The 17390-nt window shown below is 36.8% G+C and overlaps 1 protein-coding gene across 8 annotated transcripts in view; it reads left to right on the top strand.

The window, feature by feature from the left end:
• MYO3A (myosin IIIA) overlaps window positions 1–17390 on the top strand; it is a 179921-nt gene that overhangs the window by 136298 nt on the left and 26233 nt on the right. For 7 of the 8 annotated variants that reach the window (XM_043479923.1, XM_043479920.1, XM_043479919.1 and 4 more), the window contains 5 exons: window positions 283–488; window positions 10016–10127; window positions 13039–13201; window positions 14744–14867; window positions 16058–16976. In XM_043479923.1, coding sequence (XP_043335858.1) covers window positions 283–488; window positions 10016–10127; window positions 13039–13201; window positions 14744–14867; window positions 16058–16976 — 1524 coding nt within the window. Of the gene's footprint in view, window positions 1–282; window positions 489–10015; window positions 10128–13038; window positions 13202–14743; window positions 14868–16057; window positions 16977–17390 lie in introns of those variants that run through there. The other variant, XR_006271652.1, reaches the window with a different exon arrangement.

Below are 17390 nucleotides of genomic sequence, written 5' to 3' on the forward strand. Positions count from 1 at the left end.
AATTAAGGTTTCCTTAAGAATTTACAGGAAACTTTTAATACGTACATTCCTAGCTATTGCTTCTACATTTTTAATGGTAAATATCATAAATATAGTATATTTAAAAAATACTATAAATACAATTTTTATTAATGCATGTTAATTATATGCCTTAATAAAAATTATATACTACTGTATAATACTCAGTTTTCAGATTTTATTCTTTTAATTAAAACAAAGATGTGCAGTCTCCTAAATGTTTATATGCTTTGCTGGGAATTTTATTTTTGTTGCATATTACAGTATTCTCTGATGGATTTGTTATCTAAAATGGTGGTTGGCCAACCTCACTTCATCCGCTGCATCAAACCAAACAATGAACGTCAGGCAAGAAAATATGACAAAGAAAAGGTTGTGCTCCAGCTTCGCTACACAGGCATTCTGGAAACAGCAAGAATCCGAAGGCTGGGGTATTCACATCGGATACTTTTTGCCAACTTTATAAAACGGTGTGTGAACTTCTTTTTAAGTTTCCTTGGACATTTTATATAAAAATTCTTGAGAAGAATGATAGGAAACAGAAAGAAAATGACTCAGATGTTCTAGAAAGAAAGCACAAAAGTGATTGTGTATCAAAAGAGAAGGTAACTCTTAATAGGGGCTGGAACTGTCTGTTGTCAGCTGGGAGACCCAGGTAACACAGGGAAATTCTCTATTCTGTAAACAAAAGCAGGTAACCCACATGTTCTTGAGTTTCAAATTGCAAATTAAAATTTTTTTTTAGTTTTATTTGTTTTTGTTTTTTTTTAATTAATTTATTTATTTATTTTACTTTACAATATTGTATTGGTTTTGCCATACATTGACATGAATCAGCCATGGATGTACATGTGTTCCCCATCCTGAACCCCCCTCCTACCTCCCTCCCCATCCCATCCTTCTGGGTCATCCAGGTGCACCAGCCCCAAGCATCCTGTATCATGCATCGAACCTGGACTGGTGATTCATTTCACATATGATAATTTACATGTTTCAATGCCATTCTCCCATATCCCACCCTCTCCCTCTCCCACAGAGTCCAAAAGACTGTTCAATACATCTGTGTCTCTTTTGCTGTCTCACATACAGGGTTATCGTTACCATCTTTCTAAATTCCATATATATGCGTTAGTATACTGTATTGGTATTTTTCTTTCTGGCTTACTTCACTCTGTATAATGAAACTCCAGTTTCATCCATCTCATTAGAACTTATTCAAATGTATTCTTTTTAATGGCTGAGTAATATTCCATGGTGTATATGTACCACAGCTTCCTTATCCATTCGTCTGCCGATGGACATCTAGGTTGCTTCCATGTCCTGGCTATTGTAAACAGTGCTGCGGTGAACATTGGGGTACACGTGTCTCTTTCAATTCTAGTTTCCTCGGTGTGTATGCCCAGGAGTGGGATTGCTGGGTCATATGGCAGTTCTATTTCCAGTTTTTTAAGGAATCTCCACACTGTTTTCCATAGCGGCTGTACTAGTTTTCATTCCCACCAACAGTGTAAGAGGGTTCCCTTTTCTCCACACCCTCTCCAGCATTTATTGCTTGTAGACTTTTGGGTAGCAGCCATTCTGACTGGCCTGAAGTGGTACCTCATTGTGGTTTTGATTTGCATTTCTCTGATAATGAGTGATGTTGAGCATCTTTTCATGTGTTTGTTAGCCATCTGTATGTCTTCTTTGGAGAAATGTCTTTGGCCCACTTTTGGATTGGAACTCTTATTTTTCTGTAATTGAGCTGCAGGAGTTACTTGTATATTTTTGAGATTAATTCTTTGTTCATTGCTTCATTTGCTATTATTTCCCCCCATTCTGAAGGCTGTCTTTTCACCTTGCTTATAGTTTCCTTTGTTGTGCAGAAGCTTTTAATTTTAATTAGGTCCCATTTGTTTATTTTTGCTTTTATTTCCAATATTCTGGGAGGTGGGTCATAGAGGATCCTGCTGTGGTTTATGTCAGAGAGTGTTTTGCCTATGTTCTCCTCTAGGAGTTTAATAGTTTCTGGTCTTACTTTTAGATCTTTAATCCATTTTGAATTTATTTTTGTGTATGGTGTTAGAAAGTGTTCTAGTTTCATTCTTTTACAAGTGGTTGACCAGTTTTCCCAGCACCACTTATTAAAGAGATTGTCTTTTCTCCATTGTATTTTCTTGCCTCCTTTGTCAAAGATAAGGTGTCCATAGGTACGTGGATTTATCTCTGGGCTTTCTATTTTGTTCCATTGATCTATATTTCTGTCTTTATGCTAGTACCATACTGTCCTGATGTCTGTGGCTTTGTAGTAGAGACTGAAGTCAGGCAGGTTGATTCTGCCAGTTCCATTCTTCTTTCTCAAGATTGCTTTGGCTATTTGAGGTTTTTTGTATTTCCATACAAATTGTGAAATTATTTGTTCTAGTTCTCTGAAAAATACCATTGGTAGCTTGATGGGTATTGCATTGAATCTATAGATTGCTTTCCATAGTATGCTCATTTTCACTCTATTGATTCTTCTGATCCATGAACACGATGTATTTCTCCATCTGTTTCTGTCCTCTTTGATTTCTTTCACCAGTGTTTTATAGTTTTCTATATATAGGTCTTTTGTTTCTTTAGGTAGATATATTCCTAAGTATTTTATTCTTTTCATTGCAGTGGTGAATGGAATTGTTTCCTTAATTTCTCTTTCTGTTTTCTCATTGTTAGTGTATAGGAATGCAAGGGATTTCTGTGTGTTAATTTTATATCCTGCAACTTTACTATATTCATTGATTATCTCTAGTAATTTTCTGGTGGAGTCTTTAGGGTTTTCTATGTAGAGGATCATGTCGTCTGCAAACAGTGAGAGTTTTCCTTCTTCTTTTCCAATCTGGATTCCTTTCATTTCTTTTTCTGCTCTGATTGCTGTGGCCAAAACTTCCAAAACTATGTTGAATAGTAGTGGTGAGAGTGGGCACCCTTGTCTTGTTCCTGACTTTAGGGGAAATGCTTTCAATCTTTCACCATTGAGGATAATGTTTGCTGTGGGTTTGTCATATATAGCTTTTGTTATGTTGAGGTTTGTTCCTTCTATTCCTGCTTTCTGGAGGGTTTTTTTTTTTTTTTTTTTATCATAAACGGATGTTGAATTTTGTCAAAGACTTTCTCTGCATCTATTGAGATGATCATACAGTTTTTATTTTTCAATTTGTTAATGTTGTGTATTACATTGACTGATTTTCGGATATTGAAGAATCCTTGCATCCCTGGGGTAAAGCCCACTTGGTCATAATGTATGATCTTTTTAATATATTGTTGGATTCTGTTTGCTAGAATTTTGTTAAGGATTTTTGCATCCATGTTCATCAGTGATATTGGCCTGTAGTTTTCTTTTTTTGTGGCATCTTTGTCTGGTTGTGGTATTAGGGTGATGGTGGCCTCATAGAATGAGTCTGGAAGTTTACCTTCCTCTGCAATTTTCTGGAAGAGTTTGAGTAGGATAGGTGTTAGTTCTCTAAATTTTTGGTAGAATTCAGCTGTGAAGCCATATGGTCCTGGGCTTTTGTTTGTTGGAAGATTTCTGATTATAGTTTCAATCTCCATGCTTGTGATGGGTCTGTTAAGATTTTCTATTTCTTCTTGGTTCAGTTTTGGAAAGTTGTACTTTTCTAAGAATTTGCCCATTTCTTCCAATTTGTCCATTTTATTTCCGTATAGTTGCTGATAATAGTCTCTTATGATCCTTTGTATTTCTGTGTTGTCTGTTGTGATCTCTCCATTTTCAGTTCTAATTTGGTTGATTTGATTTTTCTCCCTTTGTTTCTTGATGAGTCTGGCTAATGGTTTGTCAATTTTATTTATCTTCTCAAAGAACCAGCGTTTGGTTTTGTTGATTTTTCCTATGGTCTCTTTTGTTTCTTTTGCATTTATTTCTGCCCTAATTTTTAAGATTTGTTTCCTTCTACTAACCCTGGGGTTCATAATTTCTTCCTTTTCAAGTTGCTTTAGGTGTAGAGTTAGGTTATTTATTTGACTTTTTTCTTGTTTCTTGAGGTAAGCCTGTATTGCTATGAACCTTCCCCTTAGCACTGCTTTTACAGTGTCCCATAGGTTTTGGGTTGTTGTGTTTTCCTTTTCATTCATTTCTATGCATATTTTGATTTCTTCTGTGATTTGTTGGTTATTCAGTAGCGTGTTGTTCAGCCTCCATATGTTGGAATTTTTAATAGTGTTTCTCCTGTAATTGACATCTAATCTTACTGCATTGTGGTCAGAAAAGATGCTTGGAATGATTTCAATTTTTTTGAATTTACCAAGGCTAGGTTTATAGCCCAGGATGTGATCTATCCTGGAGAAGCTTCCATGTGCGCTTGAGAAAAAGGTGAAATTCATTGTTTTGGGATGAAATGTCCTATAGATATCAATTAGGTCTAACTGGTCTATTGTATCATTTAAAGTTTGTGTTTCCTTGTTAATTTTCTGTTTAGTTGATCTATCCATAGCTGTGAGTGGGGTATTAAAGTCTCCCACTATTATTGTGTTATTGTTAATTTCTCCTTTCACACTTGTTAGCATTTGTCTTACATATTGTGGTGCTCCTATGTTGGGTGTGTATATATTTATAACTGTTATATCTTCTTCTTGGATTGATCCTTTGATCATTATGTAGTGTCCATCTTTGTCTCTTTTCACGGCCTTTGTTTTAAAGTCTATTTTATCTGATATGAGTATTGCTACTCATGCTTTCTTTTGGTCTCTATTTGCATGGAGTATCTTTTTCCAGCCTTTCATTTTCAGTCTGCATGTGTCCCTTGTTTTGACATGGGTGTCTTGTGGACAACATATATAGGGATCTTGTTTTTGTATCCATTCAGCCAGTCTTTCTCTGTTGGTTGGGGCATTCAACCCATTTATATTTAAGGTAATTATTGATAAGTATGATCCCGTTGCCATTTATTGTTTTGGGTTCATGTTTATACACCCTTTCTGTGTTTCCTGTCTAGAGAAGATCCTTTAGCATTTGTTGGAGAGCTGGTTTGGTGGTGCTGAATTCTCTCAGCTTTTGCTTGTCTCTGAAGCTTTTGATTTCTCCTTCATATTTGAATGAGATCCTTGCTGGGTATAGTAATCTGGGCTGTAGGTTATTTTCTTTCATCACTTTAAGTATGTCCTGCCATTCCCTTCTGGCCTGAAGAGTTTCTATTGAAAGATCAGCTGTTATCCTTATGGGAATCCCCTTGTGTGTTATTTGTTGTTTTTCCCTTGCTGCTTTTAATATTTGTTCTTTGTGTTTGATCTTTGTTAATTTGATTAATATGTGTCTTGGGGTGTTTCGCCTTGGGTTTATCCTGTTTGGGACTCTCTGGGTTTCTTGGACTTGGGTGATTATTTCCTTCCCCATTTTAGGGAAGTTTTCAACTATTATCTCCTCAAGTATTTTCTCATGGTCTTTCTTTTTGTCTTCTTCTTCTGGGACTCTTATGACTCGAATGTTGGGGCATTTAACATTGTCCCAGAGGTCTCTGAGGTTGTCCTGATTTCTTTTAATTCTTTTTTCTTTTTTCCTCTCTGTTTCATTTATTTCTACCATTCTATCTTCTACCTCACTTATCCTATCTTCTGCCTCCGTTATTCTACTATTGGTTCCCTCCAGTGTTTTTTATCTCATTTATTGCATTATTCATTATATATTGACTCTTTTTTATTTCTTCTAGGTCCTTGTTAAACATTTCTTGCATCTTCTCAATGCTTGTCTCCAGGCTATTTATCTGTAACTCCATTTTATTTTCAAGATTTTGGATCATTTTCACTATCATTATTCAGAATTCTTTGTCAGGTAGATTCCCCATCTCTTCTCTTTGGTTTGGTGGGCATTTATCCTGCTCCTTTACCTGCTGAGTATTTCTCTGCCTTTTCACCTTGTTTATATTGCTGTGTTTGGGGTGACCCTTCTGTATTCTGGCAATTTGTGGTTCCTCTTTATTGTGGAGGTTCCTCACTGTGGGTGGGGTTGGATGGGTGGCTTGTCAAGGTTTTCTGGTTAGGGAAGCTTGTGTCAGTGTTCTGGTGGGTGGAGCTGGATTTCTTCCCTCTGGAGTGCAATGAAGTGTCCAGTAATGAGTTTTGAGATGTCAGTGGGTTTGGTGTGCCTTTGGTCAGCCTGTATATTGAGTCTCAGGGTTATGTTCCTGTGTTGCTGGAGAATTTGTGTGGTATGCCTTGCTCTGGAGCTTCGTGGCCCTTGGGTGGTGCTTGGTTTCAGTGTAGATATGGAGGGGTTTGATGAGCTCCTATCAATTAATGTTCCCTGGATTCAGGGGTTCTCTGGTGTTCTCAGGATTTGGACTTAAGCCTCCTGCCTCTGGTTTTCAGTCTTATTCTTACAGTAGCCTCAAGACTTCTCCATCTCCTTTCAAAGACAATGGGCTGCCTTTCTGGGTGCCTGATGTCCTCTGCCAGCATTAGAAGTTGTTCTGTGGAATTTGCTTGGCGTTCAAATGTTCTTTCAATGAATTTGTGGGGGAGAAAGTGGTCTCGCCATCCTATTCCCCTGCCATCTTAGGACCACCTCTGCAAATTAAAATTTGACCTTATCATCACATTTTTCATTTTTCTAAAGAGTTCATTTTTAACTTGCTCAACTATCAATATAAATAACATTAATTTAGTCTTAAGAGAAGTACCCTTAAACTTCAGTGACTATTTTTATACACAAGGCACTGTGCTAAATACTATGGAAGACAGTGAATTTTTTTTACTTTATTGTATTGTAAGCACAATAATCAACCTTTAGTATATTAGAAATTGAAAGGAAGTTGTGATTATCTGTACTTTTTAAAAGACTCAATAGACCTTAAATGTGGCTTATAGATTTTTTAAGATGAAGTTCAACAGCTAAAAAAAAATTATCTACTTGGAATATATTGGAATTAACCTAACTTAGATTAATATTTTGAAAATAATTTTAAGTCTATTTTTTTCTTTTTTGTATGGTACCTGTTTCCCAAGGTTATTTGTGATGTTAAATGAGACAGCATATTTATTTACTTTTTGGCTATGTGCCATGGAGGATCTTAGTTCCCTGACTAGAGATTGAACCCATGCCCCATGCAGTGTAAGCATGGAGTCCTAACCACTGGACTGCCAGGGAATCCCCTTTTTTCTTCCCCTTTTCTCTATTTCTCTACCTGTATCTAGTCTTGTGGCCCAGACAGTAAAGAGTCTGCCTTCAATGCAGGAGACCCAGGTTTGATCCCTGTTTGGGAAGATCCCCTGGGGAAGGGAATGGCTATCCCCACTCCAGTATTCTTGCCTGGAGAATCCCATGGACAGAGTAGCCTGGCAGGCTACAGTCCATGTGGTTGCAAAGAGTCAAACATGACTGAGTGACTAACACTTTCACATCTAGTCTGGAAGACAGTGAATTGTAACACTTACTTAGTCCTCAAGAATGAACAATCCAGTTAGGATTCTCAGAGCCATAGACGTGGAAAGTTAGTAAACAGTGTAGGGTAATAAATACCAAGATCCAAAGAGATGGTTTGTAGTGTTAAGAGTTTAGGAAAGTGAAGGCTGATCTTCACGAAGGCTGATAAGAGAGAATATCAAGAAAAAGTGCTGCAGTGGGATCTGGTGGGGGGCATGGTTTATGGAGAAGACAGGAAGGGACCATCTCTGTGTAGAGGTTGGTGCTCCGAAAACCAGAGGGACGTGGGTGAGACTGGCTCAGCAGTGTGTGTTAGTGAAGTGACAGGAGTGATAAAGATGGGATCAAATGGGAAAACTGATCAGGTTAATGTTATTAAGAGAGAGCCCTGAATGCTAGACTAAACCAGGAGTTTCAAAACTATCCATGGTTTTACAACATGGACTGTAGAAGAGCTGAACTCATTTTCTTGATGATTTTGTAGTTGATATATTGTATTACTTACTTTGGAGAAAGAAATGGCAACCCACTCCAGTATTCTTGCCTGGAGAATCCTATGGACAGAGTAACCTGGTGGGCTACAGTTTATGGAGTTGCAAAGAGTTGGACATGACTGAGTGGTTGAGCATTACTTATTTGGAAGGTCAGAAGTGAGAATAAGTTTTTGAATATGCTTCCAACCCCATGCTATTATAGAATAGCAAATTACTATATGATAAGTGAATAAGGAAAAAAACTAAATTTCTGGAGAACATGTGAATAGTTGTTCTGAATCTAGAAAGCTCCAGAAATAAAAGGCTAATAAGCCTTTTCTCTGTCACAAATTTGAAAACTGTCATCTGAATTGGCATAGACTCTTAGGAAGGCAGGACAGTTTGCAAAGGCCCTGTGGAGGTGTAAATAGGACTAAATAACCTTCCCTGTCCAGCCTTATCGTTTGACTAACCCTCCTTGTAAGATGTAAAATCATCAGACCCTTTGTCCATTCTGTTATGGATAAACTCTTCCATTGTGTGACAAAGAGATAATCCTAAAGGAAGACACACAACATGAACTTACTTTGCATAAGAGACTGGGTTTTTACTGTAGTTGTTTCTAATGAGGCCTTATATTATACTAAAAAGCTACTGAAGTTGGATCCATTTTTCCATCAGTCACCGATGCACAATTGTTTGGCTGTCAGAGTTCTAACACAAGCAGAATTTAGCGAAGGGAGAAGTACACATGCTTTGAAGTGAGAAAATCCAGATTTGAATCCCAATTCTGCCATTTATACTAAACGTGTGACCTTGTTCAGCGTTACTTGAGTAACATTTGAGCTTCAGTCTTCCCATCTGCAGATAAGGGTGATGATGTTAGTTAGCATCTACTGTATAGGTGGTTATGAGCCCTGAATGATGCAATATTTATGAAGGCTACAGATAGAACCAAATATGGACAATACATTTCAGCTATAACTATCTTCATTAATATTTTTGCTTCAGTCCCAAACTCCCCAAATTACTTAACACCTCCTGTGCTGTGGTCTCAAATTCCACCATATAAACCATGAAGTGAACTCATAAAAACAAAGTAGAGTCAGTATGTTGGGTTTAAATCAAGAGGCACAGCAAAACACAAGATGGTTGGATGCAGTGAGTGAAGAATAAGGGAGAATCTAGGATGACACACAGATTCCTAGTCTTAGAGCCTTTTTTTTTTTATTTTTTTAAAATTTGTACTTATTTATTTATTTTTTGGTCATACATTGATATGAATCAGCCATAGATTTACACGTATTCCCCATCCCGATCCCCCCTCCCACCTCCCTCTCCACCCGATTCCTCTGGGTCTTCCCAAAGAATGGTAAAGAATCCGCCTGCAATGCGGGAGACCTGGGTTCAATCCCTGGGTAGGGAAAATCCCCTGGAGAAGGGAAAGGCTAGCCAATCCAGTATTCTGGCCTGGAGAATTCCACGGACTGTATAGTCCGTGGGGTCACAAAGAGTCAGACATGACTGAGCGACTTTCACTTTTAAGAAGGGTTGACATCATTCATGGAGATAGGCACTAGCAGAGGAAAGAAAAGGTGATGCATTTTGTAGAGTCTGAAGTGTCTGTGGGATAAGCAGGTGCAGGTGTCTAGCAGGCAACCATGAGTAATGTGTTTCCTTTTTATGAAAACAGGGCTGAGGCTGTATGTATAGGAGTCATCACATATAGGGAACAGTTAGAGCCATGCATGTAGATGAGACACACATGGAGAGAGAGCTTAATAAGAAACAGAACTCAGAAAAATCTAACATTTAAGCAGCAAGTCTAAATATGAGGCCTGTTGAAGAGACTGAGAGGGAGAAGGAGAAATGGGAGGCCAGGGTGGGATGGGAATGTTGGGGACACAAGGAAGGAACACTTGGGATTAGGATGGGAAAAAACCGGTTAATGCTTTATCACTAAAAGATCATATGTTGAAAAGGAATCACTGAAGTGAAAAACACAAATTACACAAGTAGATAGTCTGGAATTCAGTTTACTGAAGAATTGTTCTAAGAAGCCAGAAGGACCCATTAGGCTCCTGAGACTCTGAACTTTTATGAAATACTAACTAGCCCTCTCTCCCTTTCAAAGGTACCAGGTTCTCTGCTACAAGTGGTGTGAAGAGCCTCCATTGAGTCCTGACACGTGTGCCGCCATTTTGGAAAAAGCTGGTCTTGATAACTGGGCTCTTGGGAAAACCAAAGTAATGTTTTCATGTGCTTTTCAAAGAAAAAAAGTAATACTTATAGTGGATGTATGGAAAATTACATATTGTAATGATAGAAAATATCACGGCTTTTCATGTTATAGAATCTCTAGCTTGTAATAGGGAAAGAAAATGGATAAATTTGTAAAGGTTTCTTTCTTCAGCAGAATTAAATATTTTGCTCTCATACAGATTTCTTTTAATAAATTCAAGAAAAATATATCTTGAAGATTTATCCCCAAAAGAGTGGAACGTATGAGTCTAGAAAATTTTTTATTTTCTCTATTTTATTACCACCAAATATAGTCAGAAAGCTGTTGAAAATTATAATGAATTCAGTAGGATTCTGTTTTTCTTTTTTTCCTAATTCTCAAATCTGTTTTTGTTGTAAACTTGAAATTTATCTGGAGTGAAATGTTATTACTAGACTCACTATAGGATTTGGATACTGGAATGTTTATGTGTCAAATTTGAGAGCCTATGAGATCTCAGCTTATTTAACCCCTTAAAGAATGAAGTACAAAATCATCATCCATTTTGAATATGGAAGTAAGACAGGTGGGTTCTTGGAAAAAGGATGCATTTGCTTCTCAAATATCCTCAGAGCGTTACAAACAAGTTGGAGATAAGGAGATAAACATGGTACCGGGTCCTGGGAGGACACTAAATGTATAACTGGGGAGGATGGAGAAAAAAGAGCCAAGCTAAGACAGAGGTACTCAGATTGACCACTCAAGAGTAACCTCTATCAGCTACACCATAGATGTGGACTGAAATTCCACATTTGCCAAGAAATTTGTATTAGCTGCAGGAGGTGTGGGACAGGATTTTCATAATGTTCAGATGAAAAGTTAGGCCTGTTAGTTATCTATTTTATATATAGTAGTATCTATTTGTCAATCCCAGTCTCCTAATTTATTCCCCCACTCATTTCCTCCTTGATAACCATTAGTTTTCTACATCTGTGACTCTATTTCTGTTCTGTGAATAAGTTCATTTGTACTATATTTTTTAGATTCCACATATAAGCAATATCATATGATATTTGTCTTTCTTGTAACTGATTCACTTTACAGCAAGAACTAATACAACATTGTAAATCAACTATACTCCCATAAAAATTAAGTTTAAAAAAGAGAAGTTAATCCAGAAAAAAATTAGGGAATTTTTAAGTGTTTTATCTTATGCTGAGTGTCCTCCATATTCAGTGAAGTGAAAGTTGCTCAGTCGTGTCTAACTCTTTGCAACCCCATGGACTAAAGCAGTCCAAGGAATTCTCCAGGCCAGCATATTGGAGTGGGTAGCCTTTCCCTTCCCCAGAGGATCTTCCCAACCCAGGGATCGAACCCAGGTCTCCCACATTGTGGGCGGATTCTTTACCAGCTGAGCCACAAGGGAAGCCCAAGAACACTGGAGTGGGTAGCCTATCCCTTCTCCAGCAGATCTTCCCAACACTAGAAATGAACCGGGGTCTCCCACATTGCAGGTGGATGCTTTACCAACTGAACTATCAGGGAAGCCCATATTCCATATTCAGTAGTCCATATTTACCTTAGTATTTAGTGAGGGGAATTTCTGAGCATTAAAAATATTTTTTTTTAAAAGATATTTTTTTAATCTGTATTTTTCTCACACCATTTTGTTTCAGATTCTCACAAAGATGAGTTTTTCTGGCTGAAATCTCATGATTTATGGTCTGAAACACATGCCTAACTTCAAATGGAGTTTTAACTTGTAAAAAGGCCTTTGCAGTTCCAGTTTTTCATGATATTTAAGTAGCATTTTAAAGCTATTTGTATTTTTCCACTTCACCTTTTCCAACTCATTAGGATGGATTCAATATAAGAACATTTCTAATGTTGTACAAAAAAAAAAAATGACCTTTTTAGATAGATTGAATTTTAAATGAATTGTCAACAGTAGAATGGATTAAATATATTAACATCTAGAGGCTGTAGAAATTAAAACTAAATTCAGTCAAGACCTGTAATGTTAAACTGTTGGCCCTTGGTGCCAGGCTTCAAAGTACTGCAAGAGTTCTCTAGTCAGGGTCACCAGGTCTCATGACTCAGCTCTTAAATTTGAATTTAAGTGACTTTCTTAGTGGATTCAATCAACTCTCTTTGAGGTGATTTTCATTAGTACATTCAACCATTAAAAGAAAAAATATACCTTTCTATTTCCTGGGGGTGGCGGAAAACTCGTAGCTGAGAACAACTCCAAGTCTTCAGGCTCCCCTGTTGCTTCCATTCATTTTGATTTTAGAATCATCGAAAATCAGTCCTTAGGTCTTTCTGGTGGCCACTGGGTCCAGCGAAAAAGTTATTGTTTCTCTATGGGGCCCTCTCTCTGCTTTATTCTCGCCACTGACAGCTCTGTGAGCCTCTGAGGGCAGTGCCCCTGGTATCCTTGCAGAAAAGTATATAGCATAGGTCTCAATGCACAATTGGTAAATGAACTCCTATAACTATAATTGTCCTCTCTCTTACAAATAGGTTTGTAAGAATTTTTAAGTTTGGGGAATTTGTTTCCTTTCAAAATAGCATAAAAGTTAGCTTTGCCCAGAGTATCTATTGCTAAAACTTTTATGAAAGAGTTTGATATCTTCCACTCATACTGGGCCATCCAACAAAAGCTAGATACCTATTGCAAAGAAACAGTATGATTGTTAAACTATGTGACAGTGAAAGTGTTAGTCGTTCAGTCGTGTCAGACTCTTTGCGACCTCAAAGAGGGACTGTCTTCAAATATAAAAATCTATAAGGTGATAGCAACATCCAGGCCAAAGAAGCAAAAGATAATGATTTCCAAAGTCAAAAAAATATTTTGAACATAATCTGAGCACCGCACAACTGTTTCATACCTGCATGCCACAGTTTTATTTGCATTTTATTTTAATTCTTTTAAGGTGTTCCTTAAGTATTATCATGTGGAACAGTTAAATTTAATGCGAAAGGAAGCCATTGACAAGCTGATTTTGATTCAAGCCTGTGTCAGAGGATTCTTGGATTCAAGAAGATACCAAAAAATACAGGAGAAAAGGAAAGAGAGCGCTATAATAATACAGTCAGGTAACCACTCAGAGCATCTCACTGTGTAACAAAATATAATGCTATGTTTAGATGTAGGCATGAAGTCAAATCTTACTTACAAACCTCCAGTCTTATGTAGGTTTTGTGTTTAATTTCAAACTGTTGATACTGTCTCTGTATTAAATCTGAATGATTGTTTTAGAGATTGACACTTTTAATATCTGGATAAATGTTTTAAACAAAATAATTTTTAAATTTGCTGTCACATTGAAACACAATTGACCTATTGTGCAAGATACTGGATTAATTGTACATTTCAAGAATCATATTATTATAACCCATTGGACAATATTATTTTCCCTATTTTATTCCAAAGGTTACACTTGCCATAATTTTTGACAACTTAATGAAATCTCATTTTGTTAAAGGGCATCCATTTCTTTCTATTAACCATAGGGAAAGAATATTTATAGTCATATGTCACAAGTTTTTATTAAACATATTAATGGAGTTTGGATTTCACTTTCTGTTTTTCTATAAGAAGCAAAATTTAGAATCCAGCATGGCTCGATACAGTATCTTTTAAAGACTTTTGACTAAATATCCATAGTAAAAAGTATATTTTACTCTGTAACCCAATATACATACTATGCACAATGCACTCTGATAGTTTTCTATTCTGATTTATTCCATTTCACTTCTAGATGCTAGATCTGGCCCAGTAAATTGACTTTATGATCCATCATTTATTTGCAACCTACATTCTGAAGAACACTGCCATGGTGGGCAGAGCAGATTTGAGGTCCACTTCTGTCAATCTGTAAAAGCTCATCAACTTTTAAGCCCTTAACTTCTCACTGGGTCATCAAAAATGAAAACCCTATAACTGAGATTTAATTCTTTATCCTCAATTCCAAACTTCATAAAACACTGAGAAGAGATTTTTCATAACTCACTTGAAAGTGAAACATGACCCAATATTCATAGTCCTTTATTCATCCCAGTTAGTAACAATTGTGTGTTTTTCTAGCAAAATAATCATGTGTTTGATTATGAAATGCTGAATTGCCATGGGGAATGTTACCGAATATATGTTAATTTGTCCTGAATTACCTTTCTAAAAAATTTTTTTTAAATTTTAAATCTGAATTTTGAAATATATCTGGCTCCAAAGATAATTGGCCAAAAGGTCCAAGCCATGTACTTAAATAATAGGGATTTTCTCCCATGAATAATTTGAACATGGCAAAAATGAAAGGAACATAAACATCAGCAGATTTTAAAGAAATGAGTGAGTCCATTTTGTCTTTTTCATCAACTTAGGTCATCTCTATCATTTTAGTTTCATATTAATACTCCCCTTAACATGAAAGGTACTTTAATTATTTTCTTGCTAAAGCTTGTCATCTGGAACAGTCTTGTTAATGAGTCCCATATTTTTTTACAAACCTATTTTATTTGTAGTCTTTAATTTCATTTTCCTCTTTGACATTGATGGTCAAAATTCATTTGTTTCTACCCATTGAAGTAATATTTATTATGTATTATAATTAACATTACTCTGGGCTTTGTATGTTTCAGCTGCAAGAGGCCATCTAGCCAGGAAACAAAGGAAGGAAATTGTTAACACACAAAACACAGCAGTAAAAACCATTCAGGCTCAAGATCAGGAATTTGACTACAAGAAAAACTTTGAAAATAAAAGGTAAAATAATATTCATTCTTATACTGTCTTGACATTATAGATTTTTCACACTGAAAAGTCATGAAATAAAGTCCATAGTCTTTCTCATACCTAACTGGGTTCCTAACAGTGAGGCATCAAATGTCAGTGGACACCCTGTGGCCACTTCTGTGTCCTTTATCCTATTTGAGAGTTTGTTGGCATTTCATTCCAATAACCACACTTTCCTTCTTAAGAAAAAATCTTATTTTCAAGTTAAGGGAAAATCATTCCAAGTATCCTTTGGAAAGGATATTAATAAAGGCATAGCTGTGAAATTTTGGCCAGCATATTACAAGATCATGAACTGTAGCAGGAACACTGCTTTTCCTTTAATTTTGTAAGATATTTTCTGTGATCCGTAGACATAGAGGTTATCAAAGTACAGCATGCCAGCCTAATGAACATCCCCAGTACTGGTCTCAAATCTAGATATAGTTTCTACACTATATAGTTTACATACTTTTCACTGTAGGTACTTTGTTTGGAAAAGGACATATCTCTTTATTTTTAATTGGAATATAATTGCTTTACAATGTTGTATTAGTTTCAGCTCTACCATGAAGTGAATCAGCTCTATGTATACACACATGTCTCCTCCTTCTTGGACCTTCTTCACATCCCCTCCTTCATTCTACTCATCTAGGTCCTCATAGAGCACTGACCTGAGCTCCCTGTGTGATGCAGCAGGTTCCCATTAGCTCTTTATTTTACACATGGCAGTCCAAATACATCAGTTCATTCTCTTCATTCCATCCCCCTTTGCCCCATGTCCTGTCCATTCTCTACGTTGCATCTCTATTCCTGCCTGCAAGTAAGTCCATCTGTACCCTGTTTCTAGGTTTCACGTGTATGTATTAATATGCAGTATTGGTTTTTCTCCTTGAAGTGATTAAATTCCTAGAATTTTGATACCTCAGTAAGTGAAGTAATGCTAGGTTATTTCTCACTCTTAAGTTGATGCTGGTTCTCTCATTATCTGAGTAGCCATCACGGTTGTCCCTAGAGAGGACAATTTGGGCAAACACTTGATTATTGTGACATGATAAGTTTTTAATTTTGAGTTTTTTTGTCTCTTTTGCTTTTCTCCCAATATAACATGTGCTATTGCTGAGCAAGGTAATAAACTCTAGTTTAGTATCATATATTCTGATGCAATATATTTTACACAGGGAATCTTTTGTGAAAAAACAGACAGAGAATTCAGTCTCTGCTAATGAAACCGTCATTCCAGCTCCAAATATTAATAATAAAGGGAGTACATCTGTAGTGAAGACTTGTACTTTCAAAGCTGAGGGGGAAGCCACGAATGCTATGAAAAGTAACATCAGAGGATATGAGACTCAGAAAAAAATGAACAACATGTATGAGGAAGAGGCTAAGCAAGAACTAGATCTGGTGCAGGACGCTTGGGCAGAAGTAAACACTAGTAACAAGTATATGAAAGACTTGGAAGAAAATAGTGAGATAAGGAAAATAGGAAAGGAGGACACAGTGGTCGAGAATTTTTATCAGAAGTACACAGAGGAAAGGAATTTCAAAGACTTGAAAGCAGCATGTCTAGAACGGAAGACCCTACCAGAAAGGCCAAGTTACCCGGGACTTTGGTCAGCAGACAAGGAGACTCCAGGTCCTAACAAGTCTCCTTGCAAAAAGACATTAGAACCTTGTCTCAGCCAGAGGTTGGTTTGTCAAAATGAAAATAGCAAGGACAAAGAAAAGAAGACATCTGTGATCACCCAGAATGCACCTTTGTGCAGCCGTCAGAGGAGCCGTCTGAGCCACGGGGCGGTCCGGGAGAGGCAGGGGAGACCAGCCATGCAAGCTCAGGAAGAGGACAGAGCCGCAGTGTTCATTCAGAACAAATACCGGGGCTACAAGAGGAGGCAGCAGTTACGGAAGGACAGGATGTCTTCTTTTAGAAATCAAAAGGTCGTTGCAGCACCGACAGAAGTAGCAAGAAATACTCACAATTTATATTCCTACCCCACAAAACTTGAGGACCCCTGTAGCATCGGGATGAAGAGTGATAAAGACACAAAAGCAATTTCAGAAAAAGAAGCATGTGATTTGGCAATTTTTTCAAAACAGGTATGTAAACGAACATGTGTTTACTAGTACAGATCTCTAGGAACTCCACAATAACTGAGTTAAACAAACAATTGGTAACTGTTTCATCTGTTTTTATGAGACTGCAAACCTTTTCAATAAAATGTTTCAGAGGCTGTGCTATTCAAATAGCCACATATTTTAAAACAGTTTTCTATGATAAAAACAGTATAAAATATGATAGAGATCTAGTGAAGTAAGGAGACTAGTCAATGAGTGATATAGCCTACTAAAATGCTGGCATTTGACAATGCAAATTTCCATGTTTCTGAGATCTCCCATTATAGTGTTAAAAAAGTTTTCAAAATCTCCTAAAATCTATGCTTTCTCTACCCCATATTTTAAGAAGACATAATTATGCATCAGAATCAGGTGAGTAGCATTATTGAACACATG

The sequence above is a fragment of the Cervus canadensis genome, chromosome 10 (genome assembly GCF_019320065.1).
Source record: "Cervus canadensis isolate Bull #8, Minnesota chromosome 10, ASM1932006v1, whole genome shotgun sequence".
Taxonomy (NCBI): domain Eukaryota; kingdom Metazoa; phylum Chordata; class Mammalia; order Artiodactyla; family Cervidae; genus Cervus; species Cervus canadensis.